The sequence below is a fragment of the Bufo gargarizans genome, chromosome 5 (genome assembly GCF_014858855.1).
Source record: "Bufo gargarizans isolate SCDJY-AF-19 chromosome 5, ASM1485885v1, whole genome shotgun sequence".
In the NCBI taxonomy this organism is placed as follows: domain Eukaryota; kingdom Metazoa; phylum Chordata; class Amphibia; order Anura; family Bufonidae; genus Bufo; species Bufo gargarizans.
Window position 1 is genome coordinate 42,748,547 of NC_058084.1, and position 23,207 is coordinate 42,771,753.

Consider the following 23,207-nt stretch of genomic DNA (forward strand, 5'->3'; position numbering starts at 1 on the left):
TGTAAAACTATAACTCCCAGCATGCCCAGACAACCTACAGCCATCATCAGGGCATGGTGGGAATTGTAGTTTTACAACATCTGGAGGGCCGCAGTTTTAGGATGCCTGCTTAGTGTCTCCAAAGTCTGAGAGCCATACATATTGGGCATCGTCGCGTGCGTAAAAGTCGTCGCTATAAAAATAACTTTTTACCAAACGCCTCGGATGAACGGTGTTAAAAATATAAAATAAAAACGGTGCCAAAACACCTATTTTTGGGCAAAATTTAAATTTAAATCCATTTTGCCGGTAATAAAGCAAGGGTTAACAGCCAAACAAAACTAAACATTTATTGCCCCAATTCTGTAGTTTGCAGAAACACCCCATATGTGGTCGTAAATGGCTATATAGCCGCACGGCAGGGCATAGAACGAAGGGAACTCCATACGGTTTCTGGAAGGCAGATTTTGATGGACAGTTTTTTTTTTTTACACCATGTCCCATTAGAAGCCCCCCCTGATGTAGCCTAGACTAGAAACTCCAAAAAAGTGACCCCATCTAAGAAACTACACCCCTCAAGGTATTCAAAAATTACTTTACAAACTATGTTAACCCTTTAGGTGTTCCACAAAACTTAATAGCGAATGTAGAAACAATTTTAGAATTACATTTTTTTGTTACATTGCCTCAAAAAAGAGTAATATAGAGCAACCAAAAATCTAATATACCCCAAAAATTGTCCCAAAACAACAACCACCTTATCCCGTAGTTTCCTAGATGGGGTCACTTTTATGGAGTTTCTACTCTAGGGGTGCATCAGGGGGCTTGAAAGGGTACATGGTGTAAATAAACCAGTCCAGCAAAATCTGCCTTCCAAAAACCGTATGGCATTCCCCTTCTTCTATGTCCTGCCGTTTAGCCAAACAGTAGTTTACGACCACATTTGGGGTGTTTTTGCAAACTACAGAATCAGGGCAACCCATTTTGAGTTTTGTTTGGCAGTTAACCCTTGTTTTACTCCTGGAAAAAACTGATTATATTGGAAAATTTTCCAAAAAATAGAAATTTCTAAATTGTTTCTCCATCTGCCATTAACTCTTGTGGAACACCTAAAGGGTTAACAAAGTTTGTAAACCCAGTTTTGAATACCTTGAGGGGTGTACTTTCTTAGATGAGTCACTTTTTTGAAATTTCTATTCTAGGGGTGCAACAGGGGGCTTCAAATGGGACATGGTATAAACAAAACCAGTCCTGCAAAATCTGCCTTCCAAAACCCATATGGTGTTCCCCTCCTTCTATGTGCTACCGTTCGGCCAAACAGTAGTTTACGACCACATATGGGGTGTTTTTGCAAACTACAGAATCAGGGCAACCCATTTTGAGTGTTGTTTGGCAGTTAACCCTTGTTTTACTCCTGGAAAAAATTGATTATATTGGAAAATTTTCCAAAAAATAGAAATTTCAAAATTGTTTCTCCATCTGCCATTAACTCTTGTGGAACACCTAAAGGGTTAACAAAGTTTGTAAACCCAGTTTTGAATACCTTGAGGGGTGTACTTTCTTAGATGGAGTCACTTTTTTGAAATTTCTATTCTAGGGGTGCAACAGGGGGCTTCAAATGGGACATGGTATAAACAAAACCAGTCCAGCAAAATCTGCCTTCCAAAACCCATATGGTGTTCCCCTCCTTCTATGTGCTACCGTTCGGCTAAACAGTAGTTTACAACCACATATGGGGTGTTTCTGCAAACTACAGAATCAGGGCAACCCATTTTGAGTGTTGTTTGGCAGTTAACCCTTGTTTTACTCCTGGAAAAAATTGATTATATTGGAAAATTTTCCAAAAAATAGAAATTTCAAAATTGTTTCTCCATCTGCCATCAACTCTTGTGGAAGACCTAAAGGGTTAATAAAGTTTGAAAAAACAGTTTTGAATACCTTGAGGGGTGTAGTTTCTAGAATGGGGTCATTTTTGGGAGGTTTCTATTATCTAAGCCTCACAATATGACTGCAAACCTGAACTGGTCCATAAAAAGTGGGATTTTGAAGATTTCTCAAAAATTTCAAAATTTGCTTCTAAACTTCTAAGCCTTGTAACATCCCCAAAAAATAAAATATCATTCCCAAAATGCTACAAACATGAAGTAGACATATGGGGAATGTAAAGTCATCACAATTTTTGGGGGTATTACTATGTATTACAGAAGTAGAGAAACTGAAACTTTGAAATTTGCTAATTTTTCAAAATTTTTGGTAAAAAATGAATTTTTTTATGCAAAAAAATTAACTTTTTTGACCCAATTTTAGCAGTGTCATGAAGTACAATATGTGACGAAAAAACAATCTCAGAACGGCCTGGGTAAGTCGAAGCGTTTTAAAGTTATGAGCACTTAAAGTGACACTGGTCAGATTTGCAAAAAATGGCCTGGTCCTTAAGGTGAAAATGAGCCTGGTCCTTAAGGGGTTAAGGACTCAGGAAACATGCCGTACAGGTACGTCATGCGTCCCTAAGGGGTTAATATAGTTAATCCATCTGTTAGTTCGGTGGGTGACATATACCCATTTTTGGTGTGAGTTACACGTGCACTGCATATTTGACAGGGGAATTAATATAGTTAATCTGACTGTTATTTCGGCCAGTGACATATACGCATTTTTGGTGTGAGGTACACCTGTACTGCATATGTGACAGGGACATGAATATATTCTTAATCTGTATGTTAGTTCGGTGGGTAACATTCCCATTTTTGGTGTGAGGTACACCTGCACTGCGTACGTGACAGGGAAATTAATATAGTTAATCTGTCTGTTAGTTTGGTGGGTGGCCTCAAAGAATAAGGAGAGCATCAAATAAGGAACTTGGCCCTGGTGGTGGTGCTGCTGGTGGAGCTCCTGTTGCAGGGAGAGGACGTAGTCGATCAATGCCAGCTACATGCCCAAATTAAACACCTTCCTCAGGTGCATGTAGACGACAGTACGTTCAGCTTCATTTTGTAGGCCAGAAAACAGGTGTGGGAATAGTGAGGCCAGAACAAGTAGAGGTGGTAGTAGATTGGGTGGCTGACAGTACCTACAGTTCCTTCACATTGTCTCCCACACGGTCCCCTGCTGAAAGCACAGAGTTGGCACCTGCAGCCCATGGGCATCTGTATTTCACCTCACCCCCTTGCAAATCAGCCAAGCAGTCTGAGCCCCAAGTCATGCAGCAGTTTCTTATGCTTTTTGATGACTCTGTTGGTGGGGTTTCAGTGGGCCATCCACCAGCACTGCCCCAGAAGTGGAAGAGAATGAGTGCACTGATGCCCAAACACTTACGTTTCAGGATTTAGACATGGAAGAACCACCACAGCTTGTCTCTGATGATGATGATGACGAAACCTAGGTGCCAACTGATGCGACTTTCTGTTGTGTGCAGATCGGCAAGGAGGGCAGGGGTGAAGAGTGGGTGGAAGATGATGTGAAGGATGGTGAGGTCCTAGACCCCACATGGACTCAAAGTCATGCAAGTGATATGTGCAGTTCGGAGGAAGAGGTGGTCACACAGAGCCAGCCGCACAGCAAAAGAGGGAGCAGGGTGCAAAAGCAGAGTGGCCGTCTCCTAGCCAGTATGCCTGCTACTGCCCACTGCACCCAGGGACTGACCACACCAAAGCCAGCTTCAAGAAGTTCCCTGTTGTGGCAGTTCTTCAGACAATATGCTGACGACATGATGTGAGTAATTTGCACACTGTGCAATCAGAGCCTGAAGTGAGGCAAAAAATTTCTAAACCTGAGCACCACCTGCATGACCAGGCATCTAAATGCAAAGCATGAGCTGCAGTGGAGTAGACACCTAAAAAAAAAACACCTCTTGCTCCCTCTGCTGCTACATCTCAGCTTCTTCCTTCCTCTCTGGAGTGACAGTGGCATCTGCCACCCTTTAAACAGACAATGTGGCAGCAACACTACCTTCGCCACCATCACCCAGCATGTCCACACTATCCCATGGAAGCGTTCAGCTGTCCATACCCAAACACTGGAGAGAAATAGGAAGTACCCCCCTACCTATCAGCGATCCCTGGCCTTCAATGCCAGCATTTCAAAATTCCTGGCCATTGAAATGCTGTCATTCCGTCTGGTGGAGACAGAGACTTTTAAAAAACTTATGGTGGTGATTATCCCACAGGATGTGGTTCCCCGCCACGACTACTTTTCCAGGCGAGCCATCCCTGCCCTTCACAACTAAGTGGTGAAAGGAAGAAACATCCATCGGTGCAAAGAACCAACTAGGTGCAGATGAAAAATCTTCAAAATGTTTACTGCAGAATCACTATGCGTTTTGTGGACCACATAGTGTGGTGTTGCATAAGAGACTTACCAAAAGAACTGGATATATATAAATATATACATACAACCATATACAAACAATCAGGGTCAAAGGGGAGGTCGGCTGTTTCCAAAAAACAGCCCCAAGACTTATTACTGGATACAGTTTGAAAAACTATTAAACAAAGGCAGATACACATTGCCACAGTGGTCCTTTATGTTATGAAATATGTTTAATATTATTATAGACAGGGGTACCACTATCAAAAGGTACTTGAGCATCACCCTTTGATACTGGAGCCTCGCTGGCCTTGCTGGGGCCAAATGACCGCATTCCCGGTCATGTGACCGCAGCGTGATCATGCAATGCATTCGGCCTCCTGGCAACATGACGCATCTGGGCCGGCACAGCAGATAGCCCGGCGCTCAGGAGAAAAACAGCATCACGTGATCACTGGGAGCCGTTCGCTAGAGTTGGAGGCTGCAGGCATCACAAAAAAGGTTGAGAATTAAAATAAAAATATAAAGAGGGGTGGGTTGTCACGAATGGACTACAAGCAAAGTCAACCCTCAAAAAGGGGAATGTATATAATAATAAAAATTTATGAATATAAAATGTCACACAAGATTTATATAATAAGAATGACATAAAGGATGCATATAAAAATAATAATAAATGCTAATAAATACATAATAACATTACATTTTTCATAGCTAAAACTGCTCCGGTATTTCACCTCACTTGGGTGTAAATCAGCCCAGCAGCACATGCTGGGAGGAAAATACCTGTTTTCCCAGACTAAACCTCTCACCGTGTCATATTTTTATCACTAGAATATGCCCTTTGCAAGCCAGTAAAGTAGACATGGTGGAGGTTAAATTAACAGTAATGAAGATGAATAATTCAAAGGCTACACTTATTGCAGTCACATAATATAACTTTGGGGTATTCCAAGAATCTGGAATATATTCTTCCATATGTGTGTCGGTTGCCTGAAATATTCATTATTCTAGCACTGAAAAGTTGATGGTGTGTAGATTAATTATAGCTGTATGTTTGAATAAATTTAACTTAAAGGGCTTCTGTCACCCCACTAAACCGTTTTTTTATTTTTTTTGGTTACTTATAATCCCTATACTGCGATTTCTGCATACATAAGCTAAATAATCATTTCGGTCCAGTAGAATTTGTTAAAAACGTAATTTTAAAATATGCAAATTACCTTGCTACCAGCAAGTAGGGCGGCTACTTGCTGGTAGCAGCCGCATCCTCCGATCCTAAAGACGCCCCCTCCGCATGTTGATTGACAGGGCCAGGAAAACGGGATCGTCCTCTGCTGGCCCTGTTTGAATTCAAAATATCGCGCCTGCGCCGTACCTGTCTTCAATTGGCGCAGGCGCACTGAGAGGCGGCCGCTCGCTCGGCCGCTCCATCCTCAATGCGCCTGCGCCGGGTGTAGATGTGACGTCATCGGCGCAGGCGCAATGAGGATGGAGCGGCCGAGCGAGCAGCCGCCTCTCAGTGCGCCTGCGCCGATTGAAGACAGGTACGGCTCAGGCGCGATAATTGAATTCAAACAGGGCCAGCAGAGAACGATCCCATTCCCTGGCCTTGTCAATCAACATGCGGAGGGGGCGTCTTTAGGATCGGAGGATGCGGCTGCTACCAGCAAGTAGCCGCCCTACTTGCTGGTAGCAAGGTAATTTGCATATTTTAAAAATATGTTTTTAACAAATTGTACTGAATCGAAATGATTATTTAGCTTATGTATGCAGAAATCGCACTATAGGGATTATAAGTAAACCAAAAAGAAAAAAAAAAACGGTTTAGTGGGGTGACAGAAGCCCTTTAACTTAGTGGAATATTTGCCATACTTACATTATGGCAGTTTCAAAATATTTATCTTTTTTCTTGCATTTTAAAATGTATATATTTTTTTTTTGTTTTAGTTTTACATTTACATTAAGGTTTTTCAGCCTGATCAGCAGACAGAATTGCTGTATTTACCACCTACAACTTTAACTAAATATTTATAACTATTGTAAATTTCTGTGTGCACAGAGTTTCTATATAGGCACATGGCTCTGTACTATATTAACCCCTTAGGGACTTAGGAAGTACCAGTACGCCATGTTTGCCGAGTCCTTAAGGACTCTGGACGTACCAGTACGTACTAACTTTAAAAAAAGTTTGCGGCGCGGCGTTGGATAATTTTGACAGCATGCCCGCTGAAATCATTCAGCGGGCATCCTGTCACAACGCCGGGGGGGTCACAACGCTGGCTTTACCTGCGGCTTGCGGCAGCGATCGGGCGTGCCATCGGGACACCATGCGGCTGTAGGGGGGACCCGATGGCATAGAAGGCAGCGCGATGTCTAAGGAAGGCATTGCGCTGCCTTCCGGTGACGAGCCTGTGAGATCCAGCACCCTGGACCTCACAGGCCGTAAGATGTATGAGTAATACACACAGTATTACTCATACAGCATACAGTATTGGAATGCATTGTAAAGGATTAGACCCCCAAAAGTTCAAGTCCCAAAGTGGGACAAAAAATAAAGTGAAAAAGAAAGTTTAAAAAAATTAAGTTTCCCCCCCAAAAGTATACATATTAGGTATCGCCGCATCCGTATCGACCGGCTCTATAAACATATCACATGACCTAACCCCTTAGATGAACGTAAAAAAAAAAAAAAAAAAACTGTGGTAAATAAACCATTTTTTTGTCACCTTACATCACAAAAAGTACAACAGCAAGCGATCAAAAAGGCGTTTGCCCACCAAAATAGTACCAATCAAACCGTCACCTCATCCCGCAAAAAATGAGCCCCTACCTGAGACAATCATCCAAAAAATAAAAAAAAACTATGGCTCAGAATATGGAGACACTAAAACATAATTTTTTTTTGTTTTAAAAAAGCTGTTATTGTGTAAAACTTACATAAATAAAAAAAAGGATACATATTTGGTATTGCTGCATTCATATCGACCGGCTCTATAAAAAATATCACATGACCAAACCCCTCAGATGAACAACGTAAAAAAAAAAAAAACTGTGCTAAATAAACCATTTTTTTTCACCTTACATCACAAACAGCAATAGCAAGCGATCAAAAAGTTATATGCACCCCAAAATAGTGCCAATCAAACCGTCATCTCATCCCGCAAAAAATGAGACCCTACCTAAGATAATCGCCAAAAAACTGAAAAAACTATGGCTCTCAGAATATGGAGACACTAAAACATGATTTTATTTTTGTTTCAAAAATGATATTATTGTGTAAAACGAACATAAATTTAAAAAAAGTATATATATTAGGTATTACCGCGTCCATATCGACTGGCTCTATAAAAATATCACATGACCTAACCCCTCAGATGAACACCGTAAAAAATAAAAACTGTGCTAAATAAACCATTTTTTGTCACCTTACATCACAAAAAGTGTAATAGCAAGCAATCAAAAAGTCACACGCACCCCAAAAATAGTGCCAATAAAACCATCATCTCATCCAGAAAAAATCATACCCTACCCAAGGTAATCGGCGAAAAACTGAAAAAATTTGGGCTCTCAGACTATGGAAACACTAAAACATGATTTTTTTTGCGTAAAAAATTAAATCATTGTGTAAAACTTACATAAATAAAAAAAAAAGGTATACATATTAGGTATCACCACGTCCGTATCGACCGGCTCTATAAAAATATCACATGACCTAAGCCCTCAGATGAACACCGTCAAAAATGTAAAATAAAAACTGTGCTAAATAAACCATTTTTGTCACCTTACATCACAAAAAGTGTAATAGCAAGCGATCAAAAAGTCATATGCACCCCAAAATAGTGCCAATAAAACCATCTCATCCCGCAAAAATCATACCCTACCCAAGGTAATCACCCAAAAACTGAAAAAAATATGGCTCTCAGACTATGAAAACACTAAAACATGATTTTTTTTGCTAAAAAAAGAAATCATTGTGTAAAACTTACATTAATAAAAAAAAGTATGCATCCGTGACAAACTGGTCTATAAAAATATAACATGATCTAACCTTTCAGATGAATGTTGTAAATAACAAAAAAATAAAAAACGGTGCCCAAACAGCTATTTCTTGTTATCTTGCCTCACAAAAAGTGTAATATAGAGTAGCCAAAAATCATATGTACCCTAAACTAGTACCAACAATACTGCCACCCTATCCCATAGTTTCTAAAATGGGGGCACTGTTTTGGAGTTTCTACTCTAGGGGTGCATCAGGGGGGCTTCAAATGGGACATGGTGTCAAAAAAACCAGTCCAGCAAAATCTGCCTTCCAAAAACCGTATGGCATTCCTTTCCTTCTGCGCCCTGCCGTGTGCCGTACAGCTGTTTACGACCACATATGGGGTGTTTCTCTAAACTACAGAATTAGGGCCATAAATATTGAGTTTGGTTTGGCTGTTAACCCTTGCTTTGTAACTGGAAAAAATTAAATTAAATGGAAAATCTGCCAAAATAGTGAAATTTTGAAATTGTATCTCTATTTTCCATTAATTCTTATGGAACACCTAAAGGGTTAATGACGTTTGTAAAATCAGTTTTGAATACATTCAGGGGTGTAGTTTCATGGATGGGGTCACTTTTATGGAGTTTCTACTTTAGGGTTGCATCAAGGGGGCTTCAAATGGGACATGGTGTAAAAAAAACCAGTCCAGCAAAATCTGCCTTCCAAAAACCGTATGGCATTCCTTTCCTTCTGCGCCCTGCCGTGTGCCCGTACAGTAGTTGACGACAACATATGGGGTGTTTCTGTAAACTACAGAATCAGGGCCATAAATATTGATTTTGGTTTGGCTGTTAACCCTTGCTTTGTAACTGGAAAAAAATTATTAAAATGGAAAATCTGCCAAAAAAGTTAAATTTTGAAATTGTATGTCTATTTTCCATTAATTCTTGAATACCTTGAGGGGTGTAGTTTATACAATGGGGTAATTTTTGGGTGGTTTCTATTATGTAAGCCTCGCAAAGTGACTTCAGACCTGAACTGGTCCCTAAAAATTGGTTTTGAAAATTTCTGAAACATTTCAAGATTTGCTTCTAAACTTCTAAGTCTTGTAACATCCCCAAAACATAAAATATCATTCCCAAAATGATCCAAACATGAAGTAAACATATGGGGAATGTAAATTATTAACTATTCTTGCAGGTATTACTATGTATTATAGAAGTAGAGATATTGAAACTTGAAAATTTGCAATTTTTTATAAATTTTTGTTAAATTTGGTATTTTTTTTATAAATAAAAATAACTTTTTTAACTTAATTTTACTAGTGTCATGAAGTACAATATGTGATGAAAAAACTATCTCAGAATGGCCTGTATAATTCAAAGCGTTTTAAAGTTATCAGCACTTAAAGTGACACTGGTCAGATTTGCAAAAAATGGCCAAGTCCGTAAGGTGAAATAGGGCTGAGTCATTAAGGGGTTAAAGGGGCTTTCCGCGATTATTAAACTGATGACCTATCCTTTGGATAAGTCATCAGTATCTGATCCATAGTTGTTCGACACCCTGGACCTCTGCTGATCAGCTATTTGAGAAGGCATCGGAATCGCAGTAGTGTCATGGCTTTCTTTAGTTTTGCCTAGGCCTTGTGACGTCATGTCACATGGCCTAGGCACAGCTCAGCCCCATTGAAGTCAATAGGACTGAGCTATGATGCCAAGCACATTTACTATACAATATAAGGCACTGTGGTTGGTAAGCAGATCGAATGCCTCGAAGCTATTGAAAGCGCTGATGCCTTCTCCAACAGCTAATCAGTAGGGTCCCAGATGTTGGACTCCCACCAATCAGATAAAGATGACCTATCCGGACAATAAGTCATCAGATAAAAAATTCCTGAAAATCCCTTTAACTTTTACAGTCTGTGTGCTGTTTTAAAATGTCTCCATACCGCACCATATTGTACCACCTGACAAAAAGAAAACTCCATATGCAGAATATTATATTATTTTATAATATATTTTATAATATTATTTTTAAAATAGATCATACAGTATTTGAATTGACATACATCGGTTCAGTAGGGCCCCCCAGAGTATTATGACTCTGTAACACATTGACTTTGTGGGAGTCATAATATGTGCACATGCATAAATCTTGTTGCTATAATGTTAAATGTTAAAGAAATGTATACCAGAAGCCAGTCATTTTCACCATATTCTAAAACTTATTTCTTCCTGATTTGTCTAAATTAGCCCTGAAATTTGATTTGGATACAAATTAATAGTACCTGAATCGAAAGTGCTCTTTAAAATCTCTTTAAATCTCTTTAAAATGTATTAATTTTAAATGTTAATTTAAAATTTTTGTTGGCAGTATACAAAGTGGTCAGAGCTTTCTATAATTTTACATCTACAATGCATGCAAATCAGCTCTTCTCCACAAAAAAGAAATTTAGCTAACCAGTAAGTCAATATCCAAAGAGCCTTGAAAGATGACAATTGGATGTTATCCAACCCATGTTCTTTTATGGATCTGACATTGACTTGCAACATTCCCTACTGCATCGGGGTAGCACTAGAGATACTTTTTTGAGCTAATTTATATACTTTTTTTCCCCATGGAGCATTGCCTGTTAGACTACAAATATCAGCTGGATCATCTCAATGAGAGGCAGGGTTTTATATAAAATTTAACTAGTGGTGGGCCATGCTCATTTCTAGTCAAGATCATCATTTTTCTCTTGGTCCCATAAAAAAAGGCAGTGGGGAGGTTATCTATCTATCTATCTATCTATCTATCTATCTATCTATCTAATCTATCATTCACATTTTTCAGTATACAGATATAGCAATCCTCATCTTGATTCTTTTTTTTTTCATCTTCATTCCTAATGTATTATATCAACAATGGGCAGAAAATTTTAATAGACTTTAAATGACTTTACTTGATTTCATTGACTTTTTCGATGGCTTTTTTGACATGATATCACATCAAGTTTAGAAGTGCTCTGTCTGTACACGATTTCTCAAACTAACCCCTCACCCCCACCTTTGAGTATTTTCATGCATGCAGACCCTCCCTTGAAAAACATTTGTAAGCCAATATGCAAACAAGATTTTGGTCCTTATTTTCCTTTTAAATATTGTCTTCATAATAATACGCATTGAGCCAGAGCAAGTTTAGTTCTTCTCTGTCAGTAAAACAATATCCAGTAAGTATTCAGGCATTCACAGTTTCACCCACAGCATAAAAAGTATTGGCGGAAAATGATTTCCCTGTAGAGGAATGAACAGTGATAGGGTTAAAAAATGAAACACAGAACACATCAGGAGCACAGATGCTTAGATAACCGCTGCTCTCTGTGATTTTAAAAGCAGCTGTAGACTGGAAATGTATTAGGTTAAAGGTCTGAGAATAATCAATGTTTATGTCCATCGAACTGAACAGTGTGAGAAATGTGTTGTCTTAGAGAAATGTCAAGATTCTTCTAATATGTAGAAAGCAACTCAAGTCATAGAAAGACAAGGACCCTTGGTATGATATGTGCTGCATTATTTACACTCATATGCATTTTTAAGTATTCACCTAATAATCAGTTTATATAATTTGTTTCCTCTTTTCATTTTTAATTAGAATTAATTTAATATTTGTAATTGTTATCCCTTTTCTTTCATTACATACTTACATCAGTGTATCTGTCTTGCATACATAAATAATTCTAAATATACATTACCGCTTAGAGGGATTCATTCCTACTGTCACTTCTGATCTCTCTTAATTTTTTGACTTTCTTTTAGCCTAATTCCACTACATAATCTTTACCAATCTATCCAATCCACCATATCGGAATGCTCTTTTCTTTACTTATCTACAAGTATCTATAATCTAACCAATTTTCGAGCAGGTATCCTTTCATCTTATCCAGGAATTTAGCCATCTTCATAGTTGCTTCTAGCTTTATGGAGGAAACCTAGTCCCTACCCTATTCTCACCAAGACCCTAAGATGAATTATTGTTTGTGACCATGACGTTATAATGGTTGTCCAGGATTTTGATGTTGATGGCTTATCCCCAGGATAGGCCATCAATATCTGGTCTATGGGGGAGTCCAAAACCAAAAACATCCCACCTATCAGTTTTTCCTGAGAAGCTATGATGCCAAAGTAGCTATACAAACTACACAAATCCATCCATTGTGTAGTTAATTGAGTTAATTCACTTCAGTTGGACCAGCATTGCAGTTACCAGCTCCATCCACCACACAATGGATGGAACTTTGTAGTTTCTCTTCCAGAGTTACAGCAAAACAGATGAATGCTCACCTTACCAATCTTTTGCCACTTCCACGCCAATCACAATACTTTCCTGGTCCCTGCCTGCCACTATTCAACTGGCTCCATTGATGATGTGTTGATACAAGATGAGAATGCTTCAGCCAATCACCAGCCACAGTAGTGACCTCAGTGGTGTTGATATTATGTAGAAAAACTCCAGAAATATCACAATTTGTCGTTTCTCAGTGAATATTACGTGCTTTATTGAATCTGCGGCTGATTTTGGTATGTTTTGGCCTAATTTGGCCTTTATCAAACTGGTGCCGCTGTTGAGGAGAAATAATAAAAAAACAGCGCTCAAAAATGAATAGGCGTGCATACGCACTGCAATATGAGTGAGCCCTAGTGAATATTATGTGTTTGCTTGAATCTGCAGCTGATTTTAGTTATGTTTCGGCCTTATTTGGCATTTGTCAAACTGGTGCCGCTGTTGAGGCAAAATAATAGAAAACCGGCGCTCAAAAATAAATAGGCGTGCCTAGATGAATCATGTTACCTATGTTATTTTCTCCATTTTGTTATAGTTTAATAAAGGCCAAATTAGGACGAAAACATAACTAAAATCAGCCGCAGATTCAATAAAGCATGTAATATTCACTAGGGCTCACTCACATTGTGGTGTGAATGCACACCTATTCATTTCTGAGCGCTGGTTTTCTATTATTTCTCCCCAACAGCAGCACCAGTTTGATAAATGCCAAATTAGGCCGAAACGTAACTAAAATCAGACGCAGATTCAATAAGGCACGTAATATTCACTAAGAAACAACGAATCATGATATTTCTGGAGTTTTTCTACATATTATCCAATGTGATGTCTTGAAAACTCACTATGTAACATCATTACTTCTATTTTAGTTAGCCATTAACCTCTTAAGGACACAGGTACGCACTGATGTCCTGGAACTTAAGGACACTGGGCATACCTGTAAGCCCTGTGTATTTCCGATCACCGCCGCACGGCGGGCGGTGATCAGAACAAGGTGTCTGCTCAAATCATTGAGCAGGCACCCTGGGACAATGCGAGGGGGGGGGTAAATTCAGACCTGCGGTTTGCAGCTTTTACGGGTCGTTACGGTGGGCGGTTGGCGGTGCCATCGGGTCCCTTGCTGCTGTAATTGGGACCAGATGGCATGAAAGGCAGTGCAATGCCTTCCATAGGCATCGGTGCAGCCTTCCGGTGAAGAGCCTGTGAGATTCAGCCCCCTGGATCTCACAATCAGGAAGCTGTATGAGTAATACACACTGTATTACTCATACAGCCAATGCATTCCAATACAGAAGTATTGAATTCATTGTAAATAGGATCAGACCCCCAAAAGTTGAAGTCCCAAGGTGGGACAAAAAAACAAGTGAAAAAAAAAGTTGAAATTTTTTTTTTCATGATTATTTTTTTTTATTTCCCCTAAATAAAGTTGACATATTAGGTATTGCCGTGTCCGTATCGACCGGGTCTATAAACATTTCACATGACCTAACCCCTCAGATGAACACTGTAAAAAAAAAAAAAAAAAAAATTAAAACTGTGCTAAATAACCAATTTTTTTGTCACCTTACATCAGTAAAATTACAACAGCAAGCGATCAAAAAGGCGTATTCCCACCAAAATAGTATGAATCTAACCGTCACCTCATCCCGCAAAAAAATTAGCCCCTACCTAAGACAATTGCCGAAATTTTTTTTAAAAAATATGGCTCAGAATATGGAGACACTAAAACATATTGTTTTTTTTTTTTTAAAAAAGCTGTTATTGTGTAAAACTTAAGTAAATTAAAAAGAAGTATGCATATTAGGAATCGCCACGTCCGTAATAGCATGCTCTTTAAAAATATCACATGACCTAACCCCTTAGGTGAACATCATGAAAAAAAAAATACAACGGTGTAAAAAAAGCCATTTTTTGTGACCTTACATTACAAAAAGTGTAGTAGCAAGCAATCAAAGAGTCATAGGCACCTCAAAATAGTGCCAATCAAACCGTCATCTCATCCCGCAAAAATCATACCCTATCCAAGATAATCGCCCAAAAACTGAAAAAACTATGGCTCTCATACTATGGAGACACTAAAACATGTTTTTTTTTGTTTCAAAAATGAAATCATTGTGTAAAACTTACATAAATAAAAAAAGTATACATATTGGGTATTGTCGCATCTGTAATAACCTGCTATATAAAAATATCACATGAACTAACCCCTCAGGTGAACACCGTAAAAAAACTATGCAAAAAAAGCAATTTTTTGTCACCTTACATCACAAAAAGTGCAATAGCAAGCGATTAAAAATTCATATGCACCCCAAAATAGTGCCAATCAACCTGTCATCTCATTTCTCATACTACAAAAAATTAGACCCTACCTAATATAATTGCCCAAAAACTGAAAAAAACTATGGCTCTCAGAATATAGAGACACTAAAACATGATTTTGTTTTTTGTTTAAAAAATATTATTGTGTAAAACTTACATAAATAAAAAAAGTATACTTATTAGGTATTGCCACGTCCGTAATAACCTGCTCTATAAAAATATCACATGACCTAACCCCTCAGATGAATACCGTAAAAAATGAAAAATAAAAACGGTGTAAAAAAAGCTATTTTTTTGTCACCTTACATCACAAAAAGTGTAATAGCAAGCGATCAAAAAGTCATATGCACCCCAAAATAGTGCCAATCAAACCGCCATCTCATCCCATAAAAGATTAGACCCTACCTAAGAAAATCTCCCAAAAACTGAAAAAAAACAATGGCTCTCAGAATATACAGATACTAAAACATGATTTTTTTTTATGTTTCAAAGGTTAAATCATTGTGTAAAACTTACATAAATAAAAATAAAGTATACATATTAGGTATCGCTGAATCCGTAATAACCTGCTCTATAAAAATATCACATGACCTAACCCCTCAGGTGAATACCGTAAAAAAAAAAAAAAAAAAACGGTGTAAAAAAAAAAGCTATTTTTTGTCACCTTACATCACAAAAAGTGTAATAGCAAGCGATCAAAAAGTCATATGCACCCCAAAATAGTGCCAATCAAACCATCATCTCATCCCGTAAAAAAATAAGCCCCCACACAAGACAGTCGCCCCAAAAATAAATAAAACTATGGCTTTCAGAATGTGGAGACACTAAAGAATAGTTTAAAAAAAATGCTTTGTTATGTAAAACTGAAACAAACAACAAAAAAGTTGTCATATTTGATATTGTCGCGTCCGTGAGAACCTGCTCTATAAAAATACCACATGATTTAACCTGTCAGATGAATTTTGTAGATAACAAAAAATAAAAACGGTGCCAAAACAGCTATTTCTTTTACCTTGCCTCACATAAAGTGCATTATAGAGCAACCAAAAATCATATGTACCCTAAAATAGTATTAACAAAACTGCCACCCTATCCCGTAGTTTCTAAAATGGGGTACCTTTTTTGGAGTTTCTACTCTAGGGGTGCATCAGGGGGGCTTCAAATGGGATATGGTGTCAAAAAACAAGTCCAGCTAAATCTGCCTTCCAAAAACCGTATGGCATTCCTTTCCTTCTGCGCCCTGCCACAGCAGTTTACGACCACATATGGGGTGCTTTTGTAAACTACAGAAACAGAGCCATAAATATTGAGTTTTGTTTGGCTGTTAACCCTTGCTTTGTAACTGGAAACAAATTATTAAAATGGAAAATCTGCCAAAAATGTGAAATTTTGAAATGTTATCTCTATTTTACATTATTTCTTGTGGAACACCTAAAGGGTTAACAAAGTTTGTAAAATCAGTTTTGAATACCTTGAGGGGTGTAGTTTCTAGAATGGGTGGTTTCTATTATGTTAGCCTCACAAAGTAACTTCAGACTTGATCTGGTCCTTAAAAAGTGGGTTTACTTCTAAACTTCTAAGCCTTGTAACATCCCTAAAAAATTAAATGTCATTCCCAAAATGATCCAAACATGAAGTAGACATATGGGGAATGCAAAGTAATAACTATTTTTGTAGGTATTTCTATTTATTATAGAAGTAGAGACATTGAAACTTGGAAATGTTTCAAATTTTGGTATTTTTTATAAATAAAAATGTTTTTTTTTTACTCCATTTTACCAGTGTCATGAAGTACAATATGTGATGAATATCTCAGAATGGCCTGGATAAGTAAAAGCATTTTGAAGTTATTCACACTTAAAGTGACACTGGTCAGATTTGCAAAAAATGGCCAGGTCCTTAAGGTGAAATATGGCCATGTCCTTAAGGAGTTAAAAGGTATCAAACCTGCAATGCTTTAATTTTGTTTCTCTTAATATGAGCACTAAATAAAAAAAAACACTCTAGTCTGTGAGGTACAGTTTAACTGCCTCACTGGCATATCCTACCTATCCTATACTAAACCATAGTGCACATCTTTTTAGTATTTCATCTGTCTATTTTAGAAACATAATAAAATGTAGGATTTCCAGTTTTCCAATATATAATGGAGTATACTAATGAAATGAAGAGAAACATTTCAATATTATTGCTGCCTGTTACATTTACATGAAACATATAATCAACCACCAAGATATTATTCATGGATTTTGTCTCTTCAGAAGTGTATTTCTAAAGATAATAGACATAGTACAGCAGCTATTTTCTTTTAGCCTATATATTTTGTGTTGCAATATTTCATTCTTAACTTCTGTTTTTCAGCATTTGGGCATAACGAGTGTCCAGATCCTGGAGTTCCATTAAATGCTCGTCGCTTCGGAGACAACTTTCAGTTAGGAAGCTCGGTCTCTGTGGTCTGTGAAGATGGATTTATCAAAACTCAAGGCACTGAAACCATCACTTGTATGCTGATAGATGGAAAAATTATGTGGAGTGGCCCGATACCTAGATGTGAAGGTCTGTCAGCTTAGACTTTAATATGAATTCATTGTTGAATTTCAAAATGACAAATGTTAAATGAAGGTAGTGAAGATGATGCATATTTCCTTTAAATGATAAGGTTTAGGTTGAACAAAATCAGATTCTTGACATTGATCAACATCAGCTGTGATCACCAGGTGCAGAATGCCATGTCCCTAGTCATATAATATGTCTAACCTGACGTGATTACACTTAATATAAGTAAAAAAAATATATATATAAAAATAAAGCATTTTTTAAAAGGTTATTCCATTGAAGCTTTCAAAACCGACATTCCCTATGTTTCTGCTCAGTACTTCCTCCATGTGCCAGAGCTGAGAGTAAATAAAGACCATTATTTAATTCCTCTAAAGGTCACAATTCCCCATATCACCATTAACTTAATACATCCAACTCAAGTACAAGTTCCTTTTTCTTCCCAGCCAAGCTCAATTCAGACTGGAAGAGGAAGCCATTATTTTAGTGAAGCATAGGCAGCATTCACCAGTTCTATTCATGGCATGGCTAACAGAGATATTAATCTGGACTCCAGCGCAAAATCTGTTACAGCTTCCCCACTTGCCAATAACATAATAATAGTGTTGTATTATTGTGTGACAGAAGGGCATTTCGGCTCACTTAGAATCCATGGACTGGGTGCAACATCTACCAATAAACCTCATAAAACTGGTGCAAAAAGTTGGGACCAATTTTTGGAATCAAGTCCAAAAGCACATTCTATGAGTACTGTACTGATGTAAACTTCAACAGTAATTTAAAAGTAAGAATAATACATAGTACTCCTTAGATAAAGCATACTATAGTGTGTAGTCTGCCAGTGGGATGAATAGATGCTGCTTCTATTTATAGATACATAGATACCAGTTTTTTTTTTGCTTTTGATCCTCAAATAGTCTTTCCTTGGAACAACTATGCGGTTTAACAGATATGATCATGTAGTTGCTTGCCTTATATACATGATGTTTTGGTGTTGTTTTGGGGGACTTTCCTGATTCATTTACGGACATTGTTCTGGTTTGTTTCTATCCTATATATAGCACTTCCTGTTGCTATATCCAACTCAACCCTTAATGCATTTCTCTTTTATCTGCCAAAGCTCCAACAGGGCTACTAACAACCTCCAGCTAGTTTATAGCTCCTCTCACCCAGCTACTTACATAGACACTCCCTATCACTGCCCCTAACAACCACCTACTAGTTTATAGCAGCTCCCACCCAGCTAGTTACATACATGCTCCCCTGTCACTGCTCCTAAAAAAGCCCAGCTAGTTTATAGCTTCTCTTACCCAGCTAGTTACATAGACACTCACCTACTATGCTCCCCCATGATGCTCTAACACGTCGATGGACATAACATCTCAAGAAATGAGAAAGAGTTGCATGAACATGGTCATGTGACTATAGCCCAGAACAGGTGATAGGAGGACTAAAAAAGGTAAAAGAAATATATTACAGAATTACAGAGACTTTCAGAAATTATTATTTTAAAGGCTATTGCTACAAACCAGAAAACCCCTTTAGGGTCCATTCACACGTCCGTTGTTTCTTTCCTGATCTGTTCAGTTTTTTGCGGAACAGATCTGGACCAGTTCTGTACCCATTCATTTTCAATGGGTCCTGGAAAATATCGGACAGCACAAAATATAATAAAAACATTTAAAGAGAATGTGGATTTTCTCTTGTACTGTGTATTTTATATATGAGAGTGGGAGTCTATAAGCCATATGATTGACTACATTCCCTGTCCAGGAAATCTTTTATGTGCCCTATAAAAGTGGCAAAATGACAGAACATTTTTACACACCATTAAATCATACCAGTTCGAAATAAACTTGTGATATATGTGGAAGGCTTGCACTGCAAAACTTGTGTTCATTCCAGTCATCTACCATGTAGCTATTTAGTGTAAATTTTAGGAGATAACTGCAGCCCTTGATCAATGAAATGGAAAACTAAAAGCCATTGCTGGTGCTGTTAAATTTCTAGTGAAATGTATATTACTATATTTTTTGTCACCTCAGCAAAATAAAAACAACTAATCAAACAAATTCCAGTGTCAGGTTAAAGACTGAAAAAAAGATATATATGTATAAATCACATTTAAAATCTATGTTACGTTTAAAGAGAATGTCTTGTGCATTTAATTTCAGTTTCATTACTTAACTGCCTTTCTTTTGAAAACAGTTCTTATTTTAGTTTTTTTATAAAAATAATCTTTTTTTAATGTTTCTAGGGGCAGCCATATTGAAAGCACACATATCCTTGATATGTGTTTCAAATCAGCTGCAAAAATGAGAATTAATAGCCAAAAGAGTATTCAATGACTAATATAATCTAAAGGAAGATAAACTATCACATGCAATGCTTCTCCAAGATATTAGGGTGTAGAAGAGGATCTACATACAGAGCCTCATATGTGTTGCTATTCAGTCTTATACAAAGTTCATTTATTTCAGTAATGCAACTTAAAAGGTGAAACTAACATATGAGACGCATTACAGGCAAAGTGAGATATTTCAAGCCTTTATTTGTTAAATTTTGGATGATTATGGCTTACAGCTTATGAAACCCCAAAGTCCCAATTTTGAGGTCCGCTTTGCACAGGGGATATGGATTAATTAGCTGACTAGAGTGTGACACTTTGATCCTAGAATATTGAACCTTTTCACAGAATTCAAATTTTCAGCTGCATTCATACAATTCCTTTTAATTTGCATTACTGAAATAAATGGACTTTTGCATGATATTCAAATTTTTCGAGTTTCACCTGTATAAGACTCCTGCAGAATTGTCATGTGCCCTAAATTTTGAACCACTAATCATAATAAAGATGACTGTACAGTTCTGGTCTACACAGTAAAGCCGAAAGTGAGCTACTGAAACAGAAAATGCCAGACTGTTATAAGTGAGATGAGTGAATTATAGTAGAGATGACTGAATTTCTCAAAATTAGGTTTTAGTCCAATTCGACTATATGACCCATGAGATTCGATTTGGGTCCTAAGTTCCTAAAATACTTATGGTAGACATGTTGTTCACCTGCTTAAAGGGGTTATCCCATCATAATGATCACTGTTAAATCTGTTAATGATTTGACAGTGATCATTTTTGTAAATATACTTTATTAACAAATCCCCACCGATTAGGATAAAATTCATACCCACTTACCTGATTGTTGTGACTCGGTCTCCCCTGGTTACGACCACTGCTCTTCTCCAAAAGCCGGAAGGTCGCGCTTGCCCAGAAGACTCCTTCTTTTCTCCCGGCCGGTCCGCTCGCTGTTCTGAACGCGCACGCTGCCGCGCATGCGCGACGGTGACTTCTTCCCGGCCAGAATAGTACAGAGCTGCGAACGCGCACGCCGGCTCTGTAGGAATAAGTCACCATTGCGCATGCGCGGCGGCGTGCGCATTCAGTCCAGCGCGCGGCACGGCCGGGAGAAGACTTCAATCAAGATGAAGCCCGCCCCCAGCCAGAATCCAGGAAGTGAATGCGCGGTGGCAGCAGGTAAGTATAAAATGCTAAGTGAGATAACCCCTTTAATTATATCTGGGATAGCAGGAAGACAACTAATATAGCCACCATTATAGATTTTGTAGTTATCACAGGGGTTTTTATTTGGCTTCCTAGAGTTTAGATTTGCAAATAAGTAAATATCAAAAGGTCAAAACCATAAAAAGCATATCAAAGCAATAAAATATTAATATTTGATAGGTTAACATGGCCAAATTTCTGGCTCTAAGTGGCACTCTGAGTTGCACTGAGCTATAAATCAGCACACATAGAAGTCTATAGAGTCATTTTATAACACCATGTACCTACGATTTTATATAGAGACATGTAGAGGTTTTAGGTCATTCAGAATTTGCTATTACTTAGTAGGTATCCATGGAAATTGAGATTCAAAATACATATATCCATTGGCTGGGAATGCCAAGATAGGACTATTGACAGGACTATTTTATAATGGAATCAAACTGAACTGTTATTTGTCCCCATAGACATATATTAGGACAGAGCAAAACAGAATGGCTTTTAAAGACTTCTGTTTTGCATTCCATCCTAAAAAAAAATTATATTCCATTATAACAGAACATATAACGGAATTCCAGAACGCAAATCTGAAACCGCCCTTACTTTTTTTTTTTTTTGACTGGGTGAGACTTGTTATTTTTGTATAAAGATAATATCTTGTGCAAGGAAAAAGTATAAGCACCTGGCACACCATGGCATTACACTAGTGTACATGTGCAATCAGATTTTATCTATACTTTCTCTAGAGAAGAAATAGCATATAGCCATCTTGCTGCCAGGTATTTTCCACTGGATTCCAAAATTAATCTTTCATAATGCAGTACATTAGGGCTGGAGCTTTCATTTCAAAGTTAAATATTGTGTTTCTCAGTTGGAAGTTGAAGCCTTAAAAGCAAGAAACTCATCTCATAATTGCTAATGTAATCTATTTCAATCTACTTATAGGGTATGCATAAATACAATCCTCATACCGTATTCCAAGGCTAAACTTAAATATTTAAAATTTAAAAGTTCAGAAATGTTAACTCCTTAAGGGTACTTTCACACTTGCGTTTTTCTTTTCCAGTATTGAGTTCCGTCCTAGAGGCTCAATACCAGAAAAGAAAAACTAATCAGTTTTATCCTAATGCATTCAGAATGGAGAGCATTCCGTTCAGAATGCATCAGTAGGCTTCAGTTAAGTCCCTCTTAAGTTTTTTGTCCGGAGAAAATACCGCAGCATGCTGCATTTTTCTCTCTGGCCAAACAACCCGAACACTTGCCGGAATGCCGGATCCGGAATTAATTTCCATTGAAATATATTAATGCCGGATCAGGTACTAAGTATTCCGGAAAACCGGATCCGGTCTCCCGATCTGCACATGCGCAGATTTTTATAAATGAGAAAAAAAAAATACCGGATCTCTTTTTCCAGATGACAACTGGAAAGACTGATCCAGTATTGCAATGCATTTGTCAGGCGGATCTGCATCCGGATCTGTCTCACAAATGCATCCGTTGGCATCCGGATTTCCAGGTCATGCAGTCAGTACGGGCAACAGAACTGCCTGCCGGAATCCTCTGCCGCAAGTGTGAAAGTAGCCTAAGTGATTCAATTCCGGATATTTTATATACAGATATGTATTTATGTTCATTTCATCTTGGCTTGAAGGTCAAAGAAATATAGAAATATATATTTTTACATCTTAATGATTCTCACCCCACTCTCCACATACATCTATTATATACAACCTCCTACTTGAATTTTAGGGTAAGGGTATAGACACACAGTCAGGATTCCTGATGAACTTTTGGAAGCCAAAACCAGGTTTAAATTAAAAACAGATAAGAAGTCATATCTGTCCTTTATACTTTCTTTTGTTTTCGTGATTTACTCATTATTTTGGCTTCGAAAAATGCATGCAGAAGCCTGACCGTTTGGCCATACCCTAAGAGAGTGGATAGAGCCAAGGAAGTGCTTTGACAAATTCAACAGCACCAGTAGCCACTCAATGCAGAAGCAAAATGGTAGGACAATTTAAGGAAGACTATTTAGGAGGTAGTTTAATTTTGCAATCAACAATAAAAAAAAAAAAGATGTCTATAGCCTTGCATATATTCTGAGAAATTACACTCTTTTACTAAGTTCAACCTAAGGAGAGGGTTGCCAAACTTGTATTAGAGGCCAAAAAATGGGTATATG

General features: G+C 37.8%; 1 protein-coding gene across 1 annotated transcript in view; it reads left to right on the forward strand.

The window, feature by feature from the left end:
• The window catches only part of CSMD3 (CUB and Sushi multiple domains 3), a 1,090,172-nt gene that overhangs the window by 444,077 nt on the left and 622,888 nt on the right, over positions 1-23,207 (forward strand). Inside the window, exon 13 of the mRNA XM_044293228.1 lies at positions 17,273-17,467. Within this exon, the coding sequence (XP_044149163.1) occupies positions 17,273-17,467 (195 nt within the window). The remainder of the gene's footprint in view (positions 1-17,272; positions 17,468-23,207) is intronic.